Source organism: Gigantopelta aegis, chromosome 1, assembly GCF_016097555.1.
Source record: "Gigantopelta aegis isolate Gae_Host chromosome 1, Gae_host_genome, whole genome shotgun sequence".
NCBI classification, from domain to species: Eukaryota; Metazoa; Mollusca; class Gastropoda; order Neomphalida; family Peltospiridae; genus Gigantopelta; species Gigantopelta aegis.
Genome location: NC_054699.1, coordinates 8,138,371 through 8,161,447, shown reverse-complemented (window position 1 = coordinate 8,161,447; position 23,077 = coordinate 8,138,371). Strand labels below are relative to the sequence as shown.

The 23,077-nt window shown below is 38.3% G+C and overlaps 1 protein-coding gene across 1 annotated transcript; it reads left to right on the top strand.

Annotated features, from left to right (window-relative positions):
• The first annotated feature begins 5,573 nt into the window (after positions 1 to 5,573).
• Positions 5,574 to 18,979, top strand: LOC121370234 (mucin-17-like). The gene is made up of 3 exons (XM_041495361.1): positions 5,574 to 10,996; positions 12,435 to 12,593; positions 16,006 to 18,979. The coding sequence occupies exons 1-3, from the start codon at positions 5,683 to 5,685 to the stop codon at positions 18,519 to 18,521; spliced, it is 7,989 nt and encodes a 2,662-aa protein (XP_041351295.1). The 5' UTR covers positions 5,574 to 5,682; the 3' UTR covers positions 18,522 to 18,979.
• Positions 18,980 to 23,077: the final 4,098 nt, after the last annotated feature.

Genomic DNA, 23,077 nt, shown 5'->3' with positions numbered 1-23,077 from the left:
GTTGCCTCATTTCTAGATGTTCGAGGTATTTCCTTTCAGAATGCAGTGAAGCTTCCAAATCGTGTATTTAATAGGGAGCATGTACATGTATTCAATTTAGAAGCTCCAAATTAAAGTAAATAAAAAAAAATCATGATTTTTTTCAACCCTGATATTGAGAGAGGAAACCCGCTGTTGCCACTTCATGGACTACTCTTTTTCAATTAGCAGCAAGGGATCTTTTATATGCACCATCCCACAGACAGGCTAGTACATACCACAGCCTTTGTTACACCAGTTGTGGAGCACTGGCTGGAATGGAAAATTCAGATGAACGGGAAATTCAGATGACAATGTCAAGACCGTAAAAAGATATTTTCAAAATTCAGACTGTCCCCCAAATAGTCTACAATATATTAAACTGAGGGTGGGGGTGAGGATGTTATAAATATAGCAGCCCTCGAAATTCGCGGAAGCAATCGGCAATACCGCTCCAAAAGCTATTGCAAAATTGATTTGTGACGGCATTTCAATGCTGTTGCAAATCTGAGAGTGATAAAAAGTATTTGAACTCTTTCTCCGATTACAGATCTCAGATAAAAACATTTACAATCGAATGTGGCCCAATTTTTTCCATCTAATATAAATTTGTTTATTCCAGTATAGAAGCTGCCCAGGTGGGAAAATGTGTGACATGAGATACTGTGATAAAGAAATGCCATGCCGTTGATCAGCAGGGTTTTTTAGTACTGCAGTGGATCATATATGAATAATTTTGACAGCATTCATATTTTCTTTAAAATTGCAGCTGTTGTGCCATTGCAAAATTCATTTGCGATGGCACTTAATTGCTGTAGCAGAATTGTCCGAATTTCAAGGGCTGATATAGCTAATGATAACTAGTAATAAAGTAGGAAGTTAAATATTTGGGGAACCAGGTGCATATTCCTGTTATGTTTTCTAATTAAACACCTCACTCTAGTCCCAACCTGATTCTACTTAGGCCCTAGGTCTCTAGCACTGGCAGTTCTGATGACCATCAAAATCCTCTCTTTTTTTTTAAAGCATTGTAAATGTGTAGTTACATGTTTTGTTTTGAGATATTTTATTGATTAGAAAAAAGTCAAAAGGATTGCACAACAGGCAGAGTCTATACACAGTGTTCTCGCTGCTCCATTTAAGCGGGGCGCCTCGCCCTGCTATTCCATTTTGTCGCCCTCCTTTCACGTTCCCCGCCCTCCTTTCACGTTCCCCGCCCTCCTTTATTTTTGAGCGCCCCTCTTTATTTTCCAGCACCTATCTCCGCTATTTCCAAATGCACACTTTTTTCAACACAAAAAACAACGATCAGTCTGCACACTGGACATCAAAGGAAACAAGCCGCGTTGTGTACGAAAAAGCAAATGACGAAACATTTACGACAGTTACCGTAACGTAATTTAACAGTATTTTTAACAGCCTCTATTTTGTCCAATATCTGTATCCATTTGTATGGGGGTTTTTTTTTAAGGGTGTGGTGCTGAGCGGTCGCCCTCCTTTAATTTTCACCCAGCGAGAACACTGATACAAGTGCTCTCCTAAACAAGAAGGACATCAGACAATAATCAATATTCATAATCATATATAAAACATAATAACATAATGTGCAATGGCATAAAGTATTTAACATAATTAATATTTATTAATATACAGCAGTGCAAAATCATGGAACCAAAATTTTGTTTCCCTTGATTATTATATCGAGTATGACTAATTGACAGAAATAATATAAAATGTTTCCGATGTGTTCCCATACTCACAAGGCACGGGACTGAAAAAGTGTTTTCCATGAACTTTGAAATCCTATGGCTTGGTATAAGATAAAAATTCACCTCCAATGCCAAGATTTGAACCACTGACCCACTGTATGAGAGTCCAGATCTCTACCAACCAAGCTAATAGGAAATTTCCTACTAGCTACTTCCAATAGCAGTATTTTAAACCATCACTACTGATATTACATACACCCCCTCCAAGTGAAGCTATGTCCCGGTCTCGTTCCAGCCAGTGCACCATGACTGGATTATCAAAGGCTGTGGTATGTTCTATCCTGTCTGTGGTAAAGTGCATATAAAAAATCCCTTGCTGCATTAGAAAAAATTTAGCAGATTTCCTCTGATGACTGCACGTAGTTTCAGAATTACCAAATGTTTGATATCCAGTAGTCGATGATTAATAAATCAGTGTGCTCTAGTGGTGTCGTTAAACAAAACAAACTATGTCCCAGAGCTGTGGGCCATGGGTACTGGAACTGTTGCAGGTCTTGACTGGGTTATAATTGTATTCTCGAGGACCTGAAAGTGATTAATAAATCAGTGTGCTCTAGTGGTGTCGTTAAACAAAACAAACTATGTCCCAGAGCTGTGGGCCATGGGTACTGGAACTGTTGCAGGTCTTGACTGGGTTATAATTGTATTCTCGAGGACCTGAAAGTGATTAATAAATCAGTGTGCTCTAGTGGTGTCGTTAAACAAAACAAACTATGTCCCAGAGCTGTGGGCCATGGGTACTGGAACTGTTGCAGGTCTTGACTGGGTTATAATTGTATTCTCGAGGACCTGAAAGTGATTAATAAATCAGTGTGCTCTAGTGGTGTCGTTAAACAAAACAAACTATGTCCCAGAGCTGTGGGCCATGGGTACTGGAACTGTTGCAGGTCTTGACTGGGTTATAATTGTATTCTCGAGGACCTGAAAGTGATTAATAAATCAGTGTGCTCTAGTGGTGTCGTTAAACAAAACAAACTATGTCCCAGAGCTGTGGGCCATGGGTACTGGAACTGTTGCAGGTCTTGACTGGGTTATAATTGTATTCTCGAGGACCTGAAAGTGATTAATAAATCAGTGTGCTCTAGTGGTGTCGTTAAACAAAACAAACTATGTCCCAGAGCTGTGGGCCATGGGTACTGGAACTGTTGCAGGTCTTGACTGGGTTATAATTGTATTCTCGAGGACCTGAAAGTGATTAATAAATCAGTGTGCTCTAGTGGTGTCGTTAAACAAAACAAACTATGTCCCAGAGCTGTGGGCCATGGGTACCATGGGTACTGGAACTGTTGCAGGTCTTGACTGGGTTATAATTGTATTCTCGAGGACCTGAAAGTGATTAATAAATCAGTGTGCTCTAGTGGTGTCGTTAAACAAAACAAACTATGTCCCAGAGCTGTGGGCCATGGGTACTGGAACTGTTGCAGGTCTTGACTGGGTTATAATTGTATTCTCGAGGACCTGAAAGTGATTAATAAATCAGTGTGCTCTAGTGGTGTCGTTAAACAAAACAAACTATGTCCCAGAGCTGTGGGCCATGGGTACTGGAACTGTTGCAGGTCTTGACTGGGTTATAATTGTATTCTCGAGGACCTGAAAGTGATTAATAAATCAGTGTGCTCTAGTGGTGTCGTTAAACAAAACAAACTATGTCCCAGAGCTGTGGGCCATGGGTACTGGAACTGTTGCAGGTCTTGACTGGGTTATAATTGTATTCTCGAGGACCTGAAAGTGATTAATAAATCAGTGTGCTCTAGTGGTGTCGTTAAACAAAACAAACTATGTCCCAGAGCTGTGGGCCATGGGTACTGGAACTGTTGCAGGTCTTGACTGGGTTATAATTGTATTCTCGAGGACCTGAAAGTGATTAATAAATCAGTGTGCTCTAGTGGTGTCGTTAAACAAAACAAACTATGTCCCAGAGCTGTGGGCCATGGGTACTGGAACTGTTGCAGGTCTTGACTGGGTTATAATTGTATTCTCGAGGACCTGAAAGTGATTAATAAATCAGTGTGCTCTAGTGGTGTCGTTAAACAAAACAAACTATGTCCCAGAGCTGTGGGCCATGGGTACTGGAACTGTTGCAGGTCTTGACTGGGTTATAATTGTATTCTCGAGGACCTGAAAGTGATTAATAAATCAGTGTGCTCTAGTGGTGTCGTTAAACAAAACAAACTATGTCCCAGAGCTGTGGGCCATGGGTACTGGAACTGTTGCAGGTCTTGACTGGGTTATAATTGTATTCTCGAGGACCTGAAAGTGATTAATAAATCAGTGTGCTCTAGTGGTGTCGTTAAACAAAACAAACTATGTCCCAGAGCTGTGGGCCATGGGTACTGGAACTGTTGCAGGTCTTGACTGGGTTATAATTGTATTCTCGAGGACCTGAAAGTGATTAATAAATCAGTGTGCTCTAGTGGTGTCGTTAAACAAAACAAACTATGTCCCAGAGCTGTGGGCCATGGGTACTGGAACTGTTGCAGGTCTTGACTGGGTTATAATTGTATTCTCGAGGACCTGAAAGTGATTAATAAATCAGTGTGCTCTAGTGGTGTCGTTAAACAAAACAAACTATGTCCCAGAGCTGTGGGCCATGGGTACTGGAACTGTTGCAGGTCTTGACTGGGTTATAATTGTATTCTCGAGGACCTGAAAGTGATTAATAAATCAGTGTGCTCTAGTGGTGTCGTTAAACAAAACAAACTATGTCCCAGAGCTGTGGGCCATGGGTACTGGAACTGTTGCAGGTCTTGACTGGGTTATAATTGTATTCTCGAGGACCTGAAAGTGATTAATAAATCAGTGTGCTCTAGTGGTGTCGTTAAACAAAACAAACTATGTCCCAGAGCTGTGGGCCATGGGTACTGGAACTGTTGCAGGTCTTGACTGGGTTATAATTGTATTCTCGAGGACCTGAAAGTGATTAATAAATCAGTGTGCTCTAGTGGTGTCGTTAAACAAAACAAACTATGTCCCAGAGCTGTGGGCCATGGGTACTGGAACTGTTGCAGGTCTTGACTGGGTTATAATTGTATTCTCGAGGACCTGAAAGTGATTAATAAATCAGTGTGCTCTAGTGGTGTCGTTAAACAAAACAAACTATGTCCCAGAGCTGTGGGCCATGGGTACTGGAACTGTTGCAGGTCTTGACTGGGTTATAATTGTATTCTCGAGGACCTGAAAGTGATTAATAAATCAGTGTGCTCTAGTGGTGTCGTTAAACAAAACAAACTATGTCCCAGAGCTGTGGGCCATGGGTACTGGAACTGTTGCAGGTCTTGACTGGGTTATAATTGTATTCTCGAGGACCTGAAAGTGATTAATAAATCAGTGTGCTCTAGTGGTGTCGTTAAACAAAACAAACTATGTCCCAGAGCTGTGGGCCATGGGTACTGGAACTGTTGCAGGTCTTGACTGGGTTATAATTGTATTCTCGAGGACCTGAAAGTGGACCATGGAAGCAGCCACAACTTTGCTAATGTCCTTTCGTTTGCCTTGTGCAGAGATACAATTTTGATCAGAGCATACAGTTTTGTCATTCAGATTTAAAAACATACCCAGTCCCTATGTGGGCTACAAATGTAACATATACATCAACCTCCACTGAGGGGATTCGATCTATGGACCCTCAGTATGAGAGTCCAGCACTCTACCAACTGAGCTTTCTAGTGAACATCTCACTTAGCTGCTGCCAGTAGGAGCTTTTTGTACCAACACTACTACATAGTTATACGGACAGTTTTTAATAATTGTATTTAATTTATTTATTTTCTTTTGTAACAGATGCAGATAAATCAACACTGTGATGAAAACTGATTCTGACAGATGAGACACTAGTTATATTCAGAAGAGTACACATCTGGTCTCAAGATACCCTTCTGTAAATTTTCAGTTTTCAATGGATGAAGATGAACTGCCAAATGAAGATGATGAAACCCCGACATGGATGAACATTTCTGAAGGGCAGACGGTTCGAGAGGGACAGAAGCACAGATCAAGACTGGCCTGTAACTTTAGTCGGCTGCCACAGTTGTCACGGGAACCGAGTACCTCCAGTACAGATGGAGAACTACCAGCTTCACTTGCTCCATGGAGTGCTAGCCCACCATCAAGACAACCTGCCCCATGCACACCACATCCCCCATTCAGACAACCTCCCCCATGCACACCATGTCGCCCATCAAGACCACGTCCAATTCTAGGTCGTGGTCAAGGAGACACCAATATCAAGACAGGTCATGGAGAACCCAATATCGAGACAGATCATCAGCGGTCAGACCAGATAGTACAAACTCTACATGAGGGTTTGACCAACTTGGGAGTAAACCATCAGTATTTATTTGCAAGTTACTCAGTGTCTGAAACAGCACCTGGTTTGTCGAACACACTGCCTATTGATCATGATGATTCCAACTGTAGTTACCTTGGTGGATTTGATCCATCTGACAAAGGATTTGTGTCTGGTGTTGTAAAACCTGATGGAAGTGAAGGTCCACTACATCCAGATCAGGATCATCAACAGCCCTTCATGCCATTCCAGAAAGAACATCTCTTTAAGACTTGTAATAATAACAATTCTAGACCTGTTGGATGGAAAGGAAGTTATGACCCCTGGACACAAGGTCCAGCTGTTTCCAATGAGCCAGAGGACTACAGTGTGAAAGAAAATCTAGATGACCAGAAACAATTTGGATGGACAGGAATGCACTCACAATTTCCAAGTATCTGGTCATCACATTTTAGCACTGGGAAGAACGACCCTGCTTTCTACCTAAATGGAGTGGGAACAACTGAAAGTGATGACACCATAGAGGCAGAGTCCATTCCAGAAGTAAACAATCTGGGTGTGAATGTTTCTAAGTCAGAATATGCAGATTCCTCGTCTAGGATAACTCTGAAGGGAATGGAGGAAAGTAGGAACATAGCACCTGTAGAAAGTGAATCCAGTCATACAATAAGGAATTTGGATGTAAACGTTTTTAAATCAGAACATGCAGGTAACTCTGATACTATGACTGGAGTTGGAATAGGAGGAGAATCTAATCAAACAAATAGGAATTTGTATGAATGGAATTCAGATTTGGAATCTGCTGAGAGGACAGATAATAAGATGGGTGCAGGAACATCTAATCTGACTGAATTGAATTTGGATGTGGATGTTTCTAATTCGGAACATGCAGATAGCTCTGACGTTATGACTGGAGTGGGAACAGGAGGGAAATCCACTTCCACAAAAGAGAATTTAGATGAACAAAGTTTAAATCTGGAACCTGCAGACAGCACTGATAGTAAGATAGGTGTGGGAACAGCTGGAAGTGGTAAAACTGTAAAATACACATCTAATCTGACTGAATTGAATTTGGATGTGAATGTTTCTAAATCAAAAGATGAAGACTGTACTAGAAGTTGCAGCATTGATGTAAGGCCAAGCAAGATGATAACTGATTCTAGCAGTATCAGCATGTCTGGAGAAGAAACAACTGAGAGTGATCCTACTGTAGACAAACAAACAAATCTGATGCCAGGGAATTTAGATCAAAATGTTTTCCACTCAGAAGACGCAGAGAGCATCAAAAGTTGTGGCAATTTATTAGACCCACTTCAGGTGACAAATGACAACACTACTTATGTAGAAACCATAACTGACCATACCAGTACAGACATGACTGGGGGAAAAACAACTGACAGTGATCAGACTGTAGACAAACAAACAAATCTGATGACGGAGAATTTAGAACCAAATGTTTCCAGTTCAGAAGATGCAGACAGCACCGAAAATTGTGGCAGGTTAGTAGGCCTGCATCAGGTGACAAATGACAGTACTACTTGTACAGAAACCATAACTGACACTAAAAGTATGAATATGACTGGGGAAAAAACAACTGAAAGTGATCCTACTGTAGACAAACTAACAAATCTGATGACAGAGAATTTAGAACCAAGTGTTTCCAGCTCAGAAGACGCAGACAGCTTCAAAAGTTGTGGCAGTTTTGTTGACTCACATCAGGTGACAAATGACAACACTACTTCTGTAGAAACCGTAACTGACACTAACAGTGCAAACATGACTGACGAAAAAACAAGTGTAAGTGATCTTACTGTAGATAAACAAACAAATCTGATGCCAGAGAATTTAGACCCAAATGTTTCCAGCTCAGAAGACGCAGACAGTTTCAGAAGTTGTGGTAGTTTTGTAGACTCGCATCAGGTGACAAATGACAACACTACTTCTGTAGAAACCATAACTGACGCTAACAGTACAAACATGCCTGGGGAAAAAACAACTGTAAGTGATCAGACAGTAGACAAACAAACAAATCTGATGACAGAGAATTTAGAACCAAATGTTTCCAGTTCAGAAGATGCAGACAGCACCGAAAATTGTGGCAGGTTAGTAGGCCTGCATCAGGTGATAAATGACAGTACTACTTGTACAGAAACCATAACTGACACTAAAAGTATGAATATGACTAGGGAAAAAACAACTGAAAGTGATCCTACTGTAGACAAACTAACAAATCTGATGACAGAGAATTTAGAACCAAGTGTTTCCAGCTCAGAAGACGCAGACAGCTTCAAAAGTTGTGGCAATTTTGTAGACTCGCATCAGGTGACAAATGACAACACTACTTCTGTAGAAACCATAACTGACACTAACAGTACAAACATGACTGGGGAAAAAACAACTGTAAATGATCAGACAGTAGACAAACAAACAAATCTGATGACGGAGAATTTAGAACCAAATGTTTCCAGCTCAGAAGATGCAGACAGCACCGAAAATTGTGTCAGTTCAGAAGACTCCTTTACAATGACAAATGACAGCACTGATTATGCTGAAGCTATAACATCATTGACCGAGAGGCTTGGAGATTTAGGAATCGATGCCAGGAACCAAACACAAATAGAAAGTTTTAACCCTGTTGAAGATCCTTTTAATGTCAGAAATTCCAATTTTGAAATATCTAGTTTGCAGACTATAAACAATACAAACAAAATGGATGAATCTGAACTGCAGGCGAAATATTTAGAATCTGGAACAGAGAGTTCCAATGACCTGTCCTTGACCTGTGGCTATTCCAAAGATGTTGCATCAAGTCAAAAACAGAAAAATGCAACAAAATTGTCTCCAGCTGCTTTGGAAAAAATCGACCAGCTAATCGGTGTAAACATGTTTGAATTTTCTAATTCAGGTAAGCAAGAATCAACATCTAGGAAGAGTCTGTCCATTGAAAATGATTCTAACAAGAGAACAGTTGTCTTTGATGTTGCCAATGCAAGTCCATCCATATCAGAAACCTCAGATACAAGTTTCAACTTTGAGGATGATGTACCTAGCAGAAAGCGGTCAGACTTGGTACAGGAAGGCAATATTAATGGTTCTCAGAGTATTGTGGATGGATTAACCAAATCACATCAACTTCCAGAATGTTGCAAACAAGAAGTTCCAGATTATTCTACCCTGCAAGCAGCAAATTGCTCACCAACTTCAGAACCAGACATATCTGATTTGTATCACAGTGTGTCTTTGTCAGAAATTCATACTGGTCAAAGACTGCTGGAAAATTATTGTGACAGAGGGTCTGCATCAGTCCTTGATGAGAATGTGGAGGTGGATGCATCACACACTGAAGTGTCTGGAATACAGAACACTGGGGCAGAATCTTCTCAACGTACAGGAGCGTCTGGAACACTGACAGATTATATTCACAGTGTTGAAATGAAGGCTCCTTTCACTTCAGTTAAATCTGATGATGATGATGATGATCAGATGGAGGAGCTGGATGTAGAACACAGGACATCTGGCAAAGAAAAATTGTTACCAGTAACCAAGTCAGATGATAAAATGACTGAACTGAATATGGAAAGAGGTGACTCTGTTGAAGAGAATGTATCCATTTGGGCTAAGTCAGAAGAGGAAAAGTTGCAGTTGGATATGAAAAGCAGAGAGTCTAATAAAGAGAAAATGTTGTGGAATTCTCTCCTATCCACAGGAAAAGCTCAGAATACTTCTACCAAAACTCCATCAAAGCTGGTAAACACACATGCATTCGCAGAAGGACATTTGGGTGCCAGTCCATCCATTCTAAGTCGAGATACCAAAGATGTTCTTGCAGCTAATTCCAAGACCACAAGCAGTCAAGGTATGGAGACAGGTTTGTCTCCACCCATGGGAACTGTTGATCCTCCTGCACATATGCAGAGTGGTCAGATAAATGACTTTAAGCTCATTAATCCAAGAAGCCATCAAGTCCAGACACCAACTGGCATGAAGACACATGCCCCAGGTCTGGGTGAAAGTTCGAAAGATGCTCAGAGTGCCTATCAAGAGGAACCACACAACTTGACATCAGTTGCTTCTGTTCAGACTACAAGATTGAAGAACACACCTAATCATCAGCAACACAAACCTATCGGCTTGTTGCCAGTTACTACTGATACGACAAGAGTTTTACAGAAAGCACCAAAGCATGCTGCATCAGTTGATTCGGAATCACCTATACGGTCTGCTTCCAGTACAAAGCATTTACCACATATTCCAGTATCAAAACTGGACCTGCAGACAAAAGGGTCATCAAGTCCATTGTATAAACTGGACGTGGATTCTAAACTTCCATCAGATTTAAATCCAGAAGCTGCAAGACATTTTGGTGAGGGTTGTGAAAAGTCTGATCTCTTTGGTGGTTCTACTACGCAGGCTGCTGACACCACTGGTATGACTCAAAGGATGAATTCATCACCTTACTCATCTTTTACTGGTAGCTCGTTTGTGAATGACAAACTCCTGCAGTCTAATCTTGTATCCCCCAAGCCTGTGACTGACTTGAGGAACACAGAGTCCAGAGCTATGACACCTACATGTACATCAGGACATAACGATTTTCAGGAAAACAACAGTACAGATATTGACTCGACTGACAAAGAATTTGACGATAACCCGATAGAATTTGACTCGAGTTACAAGGAATCTGATGGAAATCAGACCGATTCCGACTCAAGTAGCAGTTATTTCGAGGATGAGTCAAATTGGAAAGATCAGTCTGCTTATTCTGATCAGCTGGACTCCACCACCGGTCTGAGTGCCGGGGTGCAACAGCTCGTAGAAGGATTGAATACGGAATCCATGCCAATGGACAACAAAGAAGGTGATGTCGTGTCTTGCGTAGATCAGCCCATGTTGGAAGCTGCAGGTGGAGAGATTGGAGACATGGGTAATTATATTTTAGATTCTTGGAGATGGAATGTACCTCTAGTAGGGCCATAGCTTTTATGAGATACAATAGATAAAAAATTAAAGTTTGTTTTGTTTAACGACACCATTGGAGCACATTGATTTATTAATCATCCACTATTGGATGTCTTTACCATTTGGTAATTTTGATATGTAGTCTTAGAGAGGAAGTAGCAAGGAATCTTTTATATGCACCATCCTATAAACAGAATAACACATATCACAGCCTTTGATACACCCGTCGTGGTGCACTGGCTGGAACGAGAAATAGCCCCATGAGCCATCCGATGGGGATCGATCCTAGACCGACCGTGCATCAGTCTAGTGCTTTACCACTGGGCTAAGTCCCGCCCCTGAGATACAAAAGATGCTGGTATCTAGCTCAGTGGTTAGAGGTTCTTGGGTTGAAGGATCAAACCCTCTCGGTGGACCCATTATCTGATGTGGGTTTTGTCATCCCAGCCAGTGCCTTATGACTGGTATATCAAAGGTCATGGTATGTGTTTTACTGTCTTTGTAAATGTGCATATAAAAAGATCCCTTGCTACTAATGGAAAATTCCTCTGAAGACTTGTTCAGAATTGCAAAATGTTTGACTTTGAATAGCTGATGATTGATTAATTAAGATGAAGTTGTGTTGTTAGAATGATAAAAAATGCATTTCTGGCTATTACAAAAACCTGGATGCATGACCAGAATGAAAATGAATATTTTAATAAATAATAAATTGTAATTACTTCTAATTTAAATCATCAAAAACGACTTTAATAGTGAAAAGTATGTCATAACTAGTGTTTAAAAACTAGGGTTTGTCACTTTAAATATACATGTATATCGGGGTTTTATTTCTGAAATTTGACTTGACACCCATGGCTTTGACTTTGGGGATGTTAGCGTTGTTTCAGGAAATGTTTGGATGTTTCAGTTTCATTTAAAAAAACTTTTTAGCAAGCCTTGTTAGAATCGAAAAGACTGATACTATACATATACTTGTATTTATTCAAATTAATATCTAGTCTTATATATTGTTTTCAAAATATGCCTTTATATAATAATAAAAAATGAGAATTATTTAGATTGATTGGGAATATTTTACTCCAAAATTCATGGCTAACTCTGGGTAAGTAAAACATGTTTCCAAATTGTCTATTAAAAGTTAAAAATTGCAGAAATCAACAGTTATTTTCTTTAAAAAATGTCAATTATTACGTGAAATTATTTCGCCAAATTAAAATAAAATTTGCCAACTGCTTTCAAAATTTGCTATTGGCGAATTTAGTGAGTGCCAGAGCTAACCCTGAAAATTGGGAATAAAAAACGACATATCTTTTGGGGAATGGTGCCGATTATCGGAGTCTAGAAACATAGGTGATAAAACATTGTATATATATATTGTTTTTTGTTTGTTTTTTATATAGTATCGGCTAATACATCTACAGCTGTCACCTTGACGTCTGAGAACAGGATTATTCCGATCAGTATGATGATGGGTGATGCCAAAAACAGCAAAATGATCTTCAACATGATTGTCCCTGAGGCTGCCAACAAGACAGGTCACCGATCTGACAATATTATAGGTATTAATAAAGTGATTATATTATAGGTATTAATAAAGCGATTATATGATAGGTATTAATAAAGGGATTATATGATAGGTATTAATAAAGGGATTATATTATAGGTATTAATAAAGCGATTATATGATAGGTATTAATAAAGCAATTACATTATAGGTATTAATAAAGCGATTATATAATAGGTATTAATAAAGAGATTATATTATAGGTATTAATTAATAAAGCGATTATATTATAGGTATTAATAAAGAGATTATATTATAGGTATTAATAAAGCGATTATATTATAGGTATTAATAAAGAGATTATATTATAGGTATTAATTAATAAAGAGATTATATTATAGGTATTAATAAAGCGATTATATTATAGGTATTAATAAAGAGATATGATAGGTATTAATAAAGCGATTATATTATAGGTATTAATAAAGTGATTATATGATAGGTATTAATAAAGTGATTATATGATAGGTATTAATAAAGAGATTATATTATAGGTATTAATAAAGAGATTATATTATAGGTATTAATTAATAAAGCGATTATATTATAGGTATTAATAAAGAGATTATATTATAGGTATTAATAAAGTGATTATATGATAGGTATTAATAAAGAGATTATATTATAGGTATTAATAAAGAGATTATATTATAGGTATTAATTAATAAAGCGATTATATTATAGGTATTAATAAAGAGATTATATTATAGGTATTAATAAAGAGATTATATGATAGGTATTAATAAAGCAATTATATTATAGGTATTAATAAAGAGATTATATTATAGGTATTAATAAAGCGATTATATTATTAATAAAGCGATTATATTATAGGTATTATAGGTATTAATAAAGTGATTATATGATAGGTATTAATAAAGAGATTATATTATAGGTATTAATAAAGAGATTATATTATAGGTATTAATAAAGTGATTATCTTCACTGTTTTCTGCCATGTTTCCGTCTAATAAACACTTTATTTAGTCAAACCTGTGTTATGCAGCCACCAGATTGTGTAGGTGGCTGCTTAATACAGGTCAGTTTTTACTGTTTTGGATGATTAGGGCGAATACAAATGTGGTATTAATTAATAAAGTGATTATATTATAGGTATTAATAAAGAGATTATATTATAGGTATTAATAAAGAGATTATATGATAGGTATTAATAAAGCGATTATATTATAGGTATTAATAAAGAGATTATATTATAGGTATTAATAAAGCGATTATATTATTAATAAAGCGATTATATTATAGGTATTATAGGTATTAAAAAAGTGATTATATGATAGGTATTAATAAAGAGATTATATTATAGGTATTAATAAAGTGATTATATTATAGGTATTAATAAAGAGATTATATGATAGGTATTAATAAAGAGATTATATTATAGGTATTAATAAAGTGATTATTTTCACTGTTTTCTGCCATGTTTCCGTCTAATAAACACTTTATTTAGTCAAACCTGTGTTATGCAGCCACCAGATTGTGTAGGTGACTGCTTATAACAGGTCCGTTTGTACTACTTTGGATGATTTGGCAGAATAAATATGTGGCCTGTTTATACAGGTGGCTGCTTAATACAGGTCTGTTTATAATTTTATATACATGTATTTTGGATGATTTGGGCGGATTTGGGAAATATTTTGGGGGGCTAAGAGAAAAGGGGGCGGGATGTAGCCCAGTGGTAAAGCACACACCTGATGCACTGTCAGTCTAGGATCGATCCCTGTTTGTGGGCCCATTTGGCTATTTCTCGTTCCAGCCAGTGACTGCGTCAAAATGACTATATGTTTGACATCCAATATCCGATGATTAATAAATCAATGTGCTCAAGTGGTGTCGTTAAACAAAACAGTATTTTTGTCTTTATCTCTTCTGTTTCTATTTGTCTGTCTTTTTCTTTCTCTGTATGCTATTCATCTTTTTCTTTCCCTTGCACGGTTGGTTTGGGATCGATCCCCGTCGGTGGGCCCATTGGGCTACTTCTCGTTCCAGCCAGTGCATCATGAACCATGACTGGTATATCAAAGGCCATGGTATGTGTTATCCTATTTTTGGGATGGTGCATATAAAAGATCCCTTGCTACTAATGGAAAAATGTGGTGGGTTTCCTCTCTAAACCTACAGGTTAAAATTACCAAATGTTTGATATCCAGTAGCTGATGATTAATAAATTAATGTGCTTTTTTGTTTTTCTCTCACTGAATCATTCTATTTCTGTCTCTCAGTAGCTGTCTCATTTAGAACTATCCCTATCCATGCTCTCCCTCTTTTCCAGTACTTCTTTTCTATTACATCTGTTTTTCTGTCTGTCTCTCAGTAGCTGTCTCTGACCCTCAGTAGCTGTCTCCATCTCTCTAAAGCTGTCTCTGACTCTCAGTAGCTGTCTGTCTCTCAGTAGCTGTCTTCATCTCTCAGTAGCTGTCTGTCTCTCAGTAGCTGTCTCCGTCTTTCTGAAGCTGTCTCTGTCTCTCTGAAGCTGTCTGTCTCAGTAGCTGTCTGTCTCTCAGTAGCTGTCTCCATCTCTCAGTAGCTGTCTGTCTCTCAGTAGCTGTCTCCATATCTCTGAAGCTGTCTCTGTCTCTCTGAAGCTGTCTCTGTCTCTCAGTAGCTGTCTCTGTCTCTAAGTAGCTGTATCTGTCTCTCAGTAGCTGTCTGTCAGTATTTGTGCCTGTGTTTCAGTAGTTCTCTCTCTCTCTCTCTCTTTCGGGATGGACATTCCTGAACCATGAAATCATTTAGGCATGTAAACAGAGTTTAACCCCATGTATGAGACCTGTACAAATATATAGGGATTAACTGGTTGCTGTCTTAAGATATCGGCTTTATCCTGCAACGGTTAGAATGGTGAATGCAGTGAGGTTCTGCCGAGCTACATTCGCCATTCGACCTGAACAGAATAAAACCGATATTTTAAGACAGTAACCAGTTGTTTCTTTTATCCTGCAATCCTACAGGAATAGTTGAAAATCATTATTTATTCCATTTTTGTGTATGCTAGTCGCAAATCGAGTATCGTCAACCTAGCAAGGCTTTTGTCGTATGACGTCAAACAAGATGCATGACGTCATTCTTTGTAAGATGCTAGCTACATTCTGTCACTTTCAAAAAGCGTTTCTAAACTCCAGTTCATAAACAAACATACAAGTTTTGTATTGTTATCGCAAAACTAAAATTTATTTCCATTTACTGTACTAAAACAAATGATTTAAAGGGTATGTTTATTGAAAATCTAGTCTGAAAATACTTGAGCCGAGTCGGGCTTACATGTGTATGTCACATGACCTATAGTTTTGGTCAGTGATCGAAAAGATAGAGATTTATCTAGTCATCATATATTGACAATGAATACAGTGATTGAGGGATAAAGTTTTATTTGGGTTTGTTATTTTCAGACCAGACTGTGCGTGAACTGGATTTTGAGAAGGAACTTTTCGCGAAGACCTCAAGTTACAATGTGGCAGAAGAGCTACTGAAAGACAAAGGAGTTATCTTTCTTGTTGGACCTCCTGGCTCAGGAAAAACGCTGATGGCACGAAAGCTCGCTAAATCTGTTTGTAGATCAGATCGTGATAACGTGTGGATACCGCTCTGTTTAAAGTCTCCGCGTGAGTGGCGAGAACATGTGCGACCAGACAGCCATCAAGTTATTTTGATGGAAGACATCTTCGGTTTTAACGACTTTGATAAGAAAGCATTTTCAAAGTGGAAAATACTAAACATGGAGTCTATGCTAGATGCAAAAACCAAAAGAATAATTTTTACTCTCCGCATGCATGTGCTTAGGGAAGCATTGCCTCATCTTGAAAAGTTTCCATTGTTTAACTGGACTCGAGTTGTCGACATTGTCCAGGAGCTTGACGACGGAAAATTAAGTGTTCGTGAAAAAAGCGCAATGCTGTCTAAACATATAAAACATCATAATTTGAATGATAAAATTGGAATGGACATTGTTAAGGCCATAATAAGCTCAGACACATTATCTAATTTTCCTAGTTGTTGCAAATTCTTTTGCCAAGATCGACGTTTACATACGGTAGACAATGCTGTCCATTTCTTTAACAACCCTGTTGAGTATTTTGAAAAAGAAATCTGTCTGTTGTATAATGAGGAGAACAAGACAAAATTTGGAGCGCTTCTTCTCACCATGGTAACGAGCGGAATGTTAGACACTCGTCTTCTGAACGACAACAAGAAATCTGACCTGCATGATGAAATGCGACGTCATTTAAAGGCAGTTGGAATTTCCACCAGTGTCACATTTGCGACAATAAAATGCTCAGCAACTCATCTCATTTTAACCTACCTGACTAGGAATTCTGATCATTTTGTTTTCACACATCCATCGATTCACGACGCCGTTTCCATGGTTTATGGCAAGAATCATTCCGAGTATTTGCTCCAAGTTTGCACCGTGTCGTTCCTGCATCAGTACGTGATCGTCTCGGACCATCCACTGGCGAACAGGCAGAAGCTGACACTTAAACCCAATGATCCCGGTCTTATACAGCGGTTTATCAAGGAGATTAAAGATGGACGGCCGGTTCATGTGTGCAAGCATCAGGCTCTATCCCATAAGGTGTTCGTTTGTCATTTTATAAAGACTTGTGAAGAAATAAGGGAGCTCAACTTGCTGACGTCTATACCAACAGATTGCCACATGCCATTGCTGTACTGGGCCATTTGGAGTGATCGTTGTATTTTCTTTAAGGCGATCTTAGAACAATACAAGAAGCAAAAGAAAAAACTGGAGCCAAACGTCATCTACCAGATTGCAAATGGCTGCTGTATTTGTTGTAATATTGAAGTCATGGATCTCCTTCATAAATGTCTGAAACTTGACATATTTAAAATACCTTCGCTAGCTATTCCAGTGCCGTTTGAAAATTCTCTCGCCTCCAAGAAACTAGTCGCCGACGCAGATATAACAAGTGATTACGTTGCACATGCTGGGAAGCTCATTCATGTTGCATGTTTCCACGGTAATGATGAAATGGTGGTGTTCCTCCTGACTACAGCTAATTCAGACGCATCCTACATTAATATGCAGGACGAATTTGGCAGGACGCCATGTCACATAGCTGCGAAGTGTGGGCACCTGAAAGTATTTCAGACTTTAATGAAAAACAGATGCAGTCTGTCCATTCCCAGTAAAACAGGTAATCTACCAATCCACGAAGCCTGTTCCGGTGGGCACACCGATATCGTTAGGATGATTCTAGACGTCCATCCTCACCACTTGTTTGAGAAAGGAACAGATGAGCTCACCCCTCTTCATGTTGCAGTCCTCCGCTCTAATGCCCTGTTGGTGGAATGGCTGATGGACCTGGAACATGGTCGTAGGGTCACGAATCTTGACCATGGGCATGCAGATCGGGAACATGGACATATGATGACAGATCGGGAACATGGACACATGATGGCAGATCGGGAACATGGACATATGATGGCAGATCGGGAACATGGACACATGGTGACAGACCCATATCGTGCCAGCTCGCTGATTCACCTGGCCTGCACCAGACCGAGAAACTCTCAAGTGCTGAGGATGTTGTGTGAAAAGTTTCAGAACGGCATAGACCAAGAAGATTACTTTCTGAAAGCTTCACAACAAATCAACACTCCTCTTCATGTCATCTGTGATAGGTCGGCTGACGTGGAGATGGTTGAGACGTTGATCGAGTTTGGGGTCTGTGTGAACAAGGTGAACGTCAAACACCAGACGGCCCTTCATCTGGCCTGCAGAAATACAAGGTGCAGCGTTCGCTTGGTGGAGACGTTGATCAAGCACAAATTGAATGTGTTTGTTAAAGACTTTGATGGGCAAACGGCCTTAGATTATGCTTCCAGCAACGAAGATGTGAAAAAAATACTTGCAAAACATTATGTTTCCTTGATCGATTACAATTGAAAATGTATCCGTTGTTTGGGACTTTGATGGGTGAACGGTCTTAGATTATGCTTCCATGAAAGAAGATGTCACAAAATACTTGCAAAATATTGTTTCAGTGATTGATTAGAATTGAAAATGTATCCGTTTTTTGTCAGGTGCTGATTCTGGCAGAGTCCCAAAGGGCTCATGCCCTCTCTATTTTAGTCAAATAAAGTAATTACAAAATACACATTATCCCGTCCACCTGTTAAGGACCTTTAAATTCTGTGTTCATGTTTTGGGTCCCCTCTATTAAAAATCATGGATTCGTGCTTGCGTTTGTCTCTGCCAATGTGAAGTGACCTTAATGGATTGTCGTAAAAAAAAGTTTTCTATGTCTCTTGTCATAATTATTGATTATAATTGGAAATTTATCTGTTTGTCTCTACCAATGTCATGTGACCATAATTGACGACATAAAAAAAAGGTTTTCTGTGTATATTGTTTGTGTGTGTGTGTGTGCGTGCGTGTGTCTGTGTGTGTGTGTGTTTGTTTGGTTGTCCTGATGTCTATAAAAATGCAAAACCATGTCTTGACGTGTATTTATTTTGTGCTCCTGTCATGGACGTTAGCACTAACTCGCACCAGAACCAGTGCCAAAGACCAGTATCTACTACAACAGCTTGCTCTGAATGTGCATGTGAAACCATTTGTCTCGACTCTTGATGAGACCATTTGGATGCAGCCCAAATTGCTTTGTTGTAATTGTGTTTTTGTAAAGTCTTTACGTACATAACTGAATTTCTGTTACATTCATCAGAATTTAACATCATCCCATTGGTCCAACCATATAATGCGAGTTAGTTCATTTAACATCATCCCATTGGTCCAGCCATATAATGCGAGTTAGTTCATTTAACATCATCCCATTGGTCCAGCCATATAATGCGAGTTAGTTCATTTAACATCATCCCATTGGTCCAGCCATATAATGCGAGTTAGTTCATTTAACATCATCCCATTCCAACCATATAATGCGAGTTAGTTCATTTCTTGATGAACAACATATCTGATGACATCACTTTATATTGGTAGTTTGTCTTGTCTTTGAGCATTATTTAAGAACAAAACAAATAATTCAGTAGTGTATGAAGGTGCCAAAAAGTCCGGGCTCTCACTGGAACAAATTTTGGTTTAGTCATTTTTCAAAAATGTAGAGTATTTCCTTGAAATTTATTAAAATGTGGTTAATTTAAGCAAAATGTTATTGGCCAAAGACTAAAAATGTTATTAGCCAAAGACTAAATTTTGTAGCCATTTTGTATAAAAATTGGCAATTGGCCAATTTGGCAATGAACAGGGTGAGCCCTGAAAAGTGTGTGTGTTGGGGGGGGGGGGGGGGGGGGGGGGGCACACTTTTATATTTACACACTTTTACACTTATAAAGCAAAATATATGAAAAGTGGGGGCTCATGCCCCTTGCCTCCCCCCTCCCCCCCCCCCATTTCCTACGCCATTGTACATTTTTAGTGTTATTATTAGTAAGTATGTTAAGAACTTAATTATAAGGATTGTCTGTTTTGTTTTTTACTTTACTTTCATCTGGGTATACAAAATATATAGCCATAAACTTCGCCGATTCACAATTTGCAGATGATTTTTTTTTTTCCTACCCCAATGAACGTAAAAGAAATAACCGACAAGCCTTAAATGTATAGCGTATCTTAGCATTGAATCTTGTGGATGTTTAACATTTCAGAACATTCCAACTGATCAGGAACATAATACTATAGATACTGAAATGTATAGCGTATCTTAGCATTGAATCTTGTGGATGTTTAACATTTCAGAACACTCCAACTGATCAGGAACATAATACTATAGATACTGAAATGTATAGCGTATCTTAGCATTGAATCTTGTGGATGTTTAACATTTCAGAACATTCCAACTGATCAGGAACATAATACTATAGATACTGAAATGTATAGCGTATCTTAGCATTGAATCTTGTGGATGTTTAACATTTCAGAACACTCCAACTGATCAGGAACATAATACTATAGATACTGAAATGTATAGCGTATCTTAGCATTGAATCTTGTGGATGTTTAACATTTCAGAACACTCCAACTGATCAGGAACATAATACTATAGATACTGAAATGTATAGCGTATCTTAGCATTGAATCTTGTGGATGTTTAACATTTCAGAACACTCCAACTGATCAGGAACATAATACTATAGATACTGAAATGTATAGCGTATCTTAGCATTGAATCTTGTGGATGTTTAACATTTCAGAACACTCCAACTGATCAGGAACATAATACTATAGATACTGAAATGTATAGCGTATCTTAGCATTGAATCTTGTGGATGTTTAACATTTCAGAACACTCCACTGATCAGGAACATAATACTATAGATACTGAAATTAATGCAATCATAATATTAATGCGAAAACTGCAAGTGCATGTTATTTGCTTTAGACAAATTTATTAACGCAGCTTGTATTATGGAATGGTCTGTCAGCACATACATCTGTAAACTATCATTTGAACAACCAGACCCCGAATTTGAAATAAGATTTGATTGTCCTACTTTATGTGAGAAGAGGTTACAAAAATAGCAGTTTTATTGAGAAAAAAAAGAAGTTTGTTTTGTTTAACAACACCACTGGAGCACATTGATTAATTAATCATCGGCTATCGGATGTCAAACATTTGGTAATTCTGACTCGTAGTCATCAGAGGAAACCCGCTACATTTTTTCCTACGGGATCTTTTATATGCACCATCCCACAGACAGGATAACACATACCACAGCCTTTGATATACCAGTCGTGGTGCACTGGCTGGAACGAGGAATAGCCCAATCATTGGGGTTGAGTTTTTTGTGTGTTTTTTTCTGTCTGTTTTTTAATTACTTGCCATCGGGAACAGGTAAAAGCATTTATTTTGTGGCCCGAGTATAAAAATCACTGGCCTCGGGCATCGGGCCACAGTATTCTAGAAGGCCTGCCAATGTGCCCACCGATGGGTATTGATCCCAAACCGACCAGTCTTACTGATGCCACAAATGTGTTTGGTAAAAATGTTGTTGTGAAGCTGAGGTGTTAAACAGAAGTTTCTTTTCTTCTTATTTGTTTTGTTTGTTTCTTTTAATTTTCTGTCCTACGTGTCTTCTTTACTTGGTCGAAACCGTTGTTGCCAACCACTAAGTGTTTTTGTGTCAGATGAACGAACGTAAAAGAAATAACAGACAATTCTTATAATTAAATTTAAAACATGTTTAGTGATAATAGGTTAATAACGTTAAAAGTTCATATTTTATTTTGAATTATTTTTGGTCCATAAACAACACTGGAATAAGACAAAAGAACCAATATAAAATGACGTCATCAGATACCACGTTCCCTTACATCATCGAGAAACACACTCCCATTGCTATGGCTGAACCAATGGAATGACGTTATATTGTAATGAATGTAGCGGAAATGTAATTATGTAATGTTGCGGCACCTCTGAATGTAATGAATGTACAGGTATTTACTTGTTTAACGTTACGACACCTGTGAATGTAATGAATGTACAGGTATTTACTTATTTAACGTTACGACACCTGTGCATGTAATGAATGTACAGGTATTTACTTATTTAACGTTACGACACCTGTGAATGTAATTATGTAATGTTGCGGCACCTCTGAATGTAATGAATGTACAGATATTTACTTATTTAACGTTAGAACACCTGTGAATGTAATGAATGTACAGGTATTTAATTATTTAACGTTACGACACCTGTGAATGTAATGAATGTACACGTATTTACTTGTTTAACGTTACGACACCTGTGAATGTAATGAATGTACACGTATTTACTTGTTTAACGTTACGACGCCTGTGAATGTAATGAATGTACACGTATTTACTTGTTTAACGTTACGACGCCTGTGAATGTAATGAATGTACACGTATTTAATTGTTTAACGTTACGACGCCTGTGAATGTAATGAATGTACACGTATTTAATTGTTTAACGTTACGACGCCTGTGAATGTAATGAATGTACAGGTATTTAATTGTTTAACGTTACGACGCCTGTGAATGTAATGAATGTACAGGTATTTACTTGTTTAACGTTACGACGCCTGTGAATGTAATGAATGTACAGGTATTTACTTGTTTAACGTTACGACACCTGTGAATGTAATGAATGTACAGTTATTTACTTGTTTAACGTTACGACACCTGTGAATGTAATGAATACGACACCTGTGAATGTAATGAATGTACAGGTATTTACTTGTTTAACGTTACGACACCTGTGAATGTAATGAATGTACAGGTATTTACTTGTTTAACGTTACGACACCTGTGAATGTAATGAATGTACAGGTATTTAATTATTTAACGTTACGACACCTGTGAATGTAATGAATGTACAGGTATTTACTTGTTTAACGTTACGACACCTGTGAATGTAATGAATGTACAGGTATTTACTTGTTTAACGTTACGACACCTGTGCATGTAATGAATGTATAGGTATTTACTTATTTAACGTTAGAACACCTGTGAATGTAATG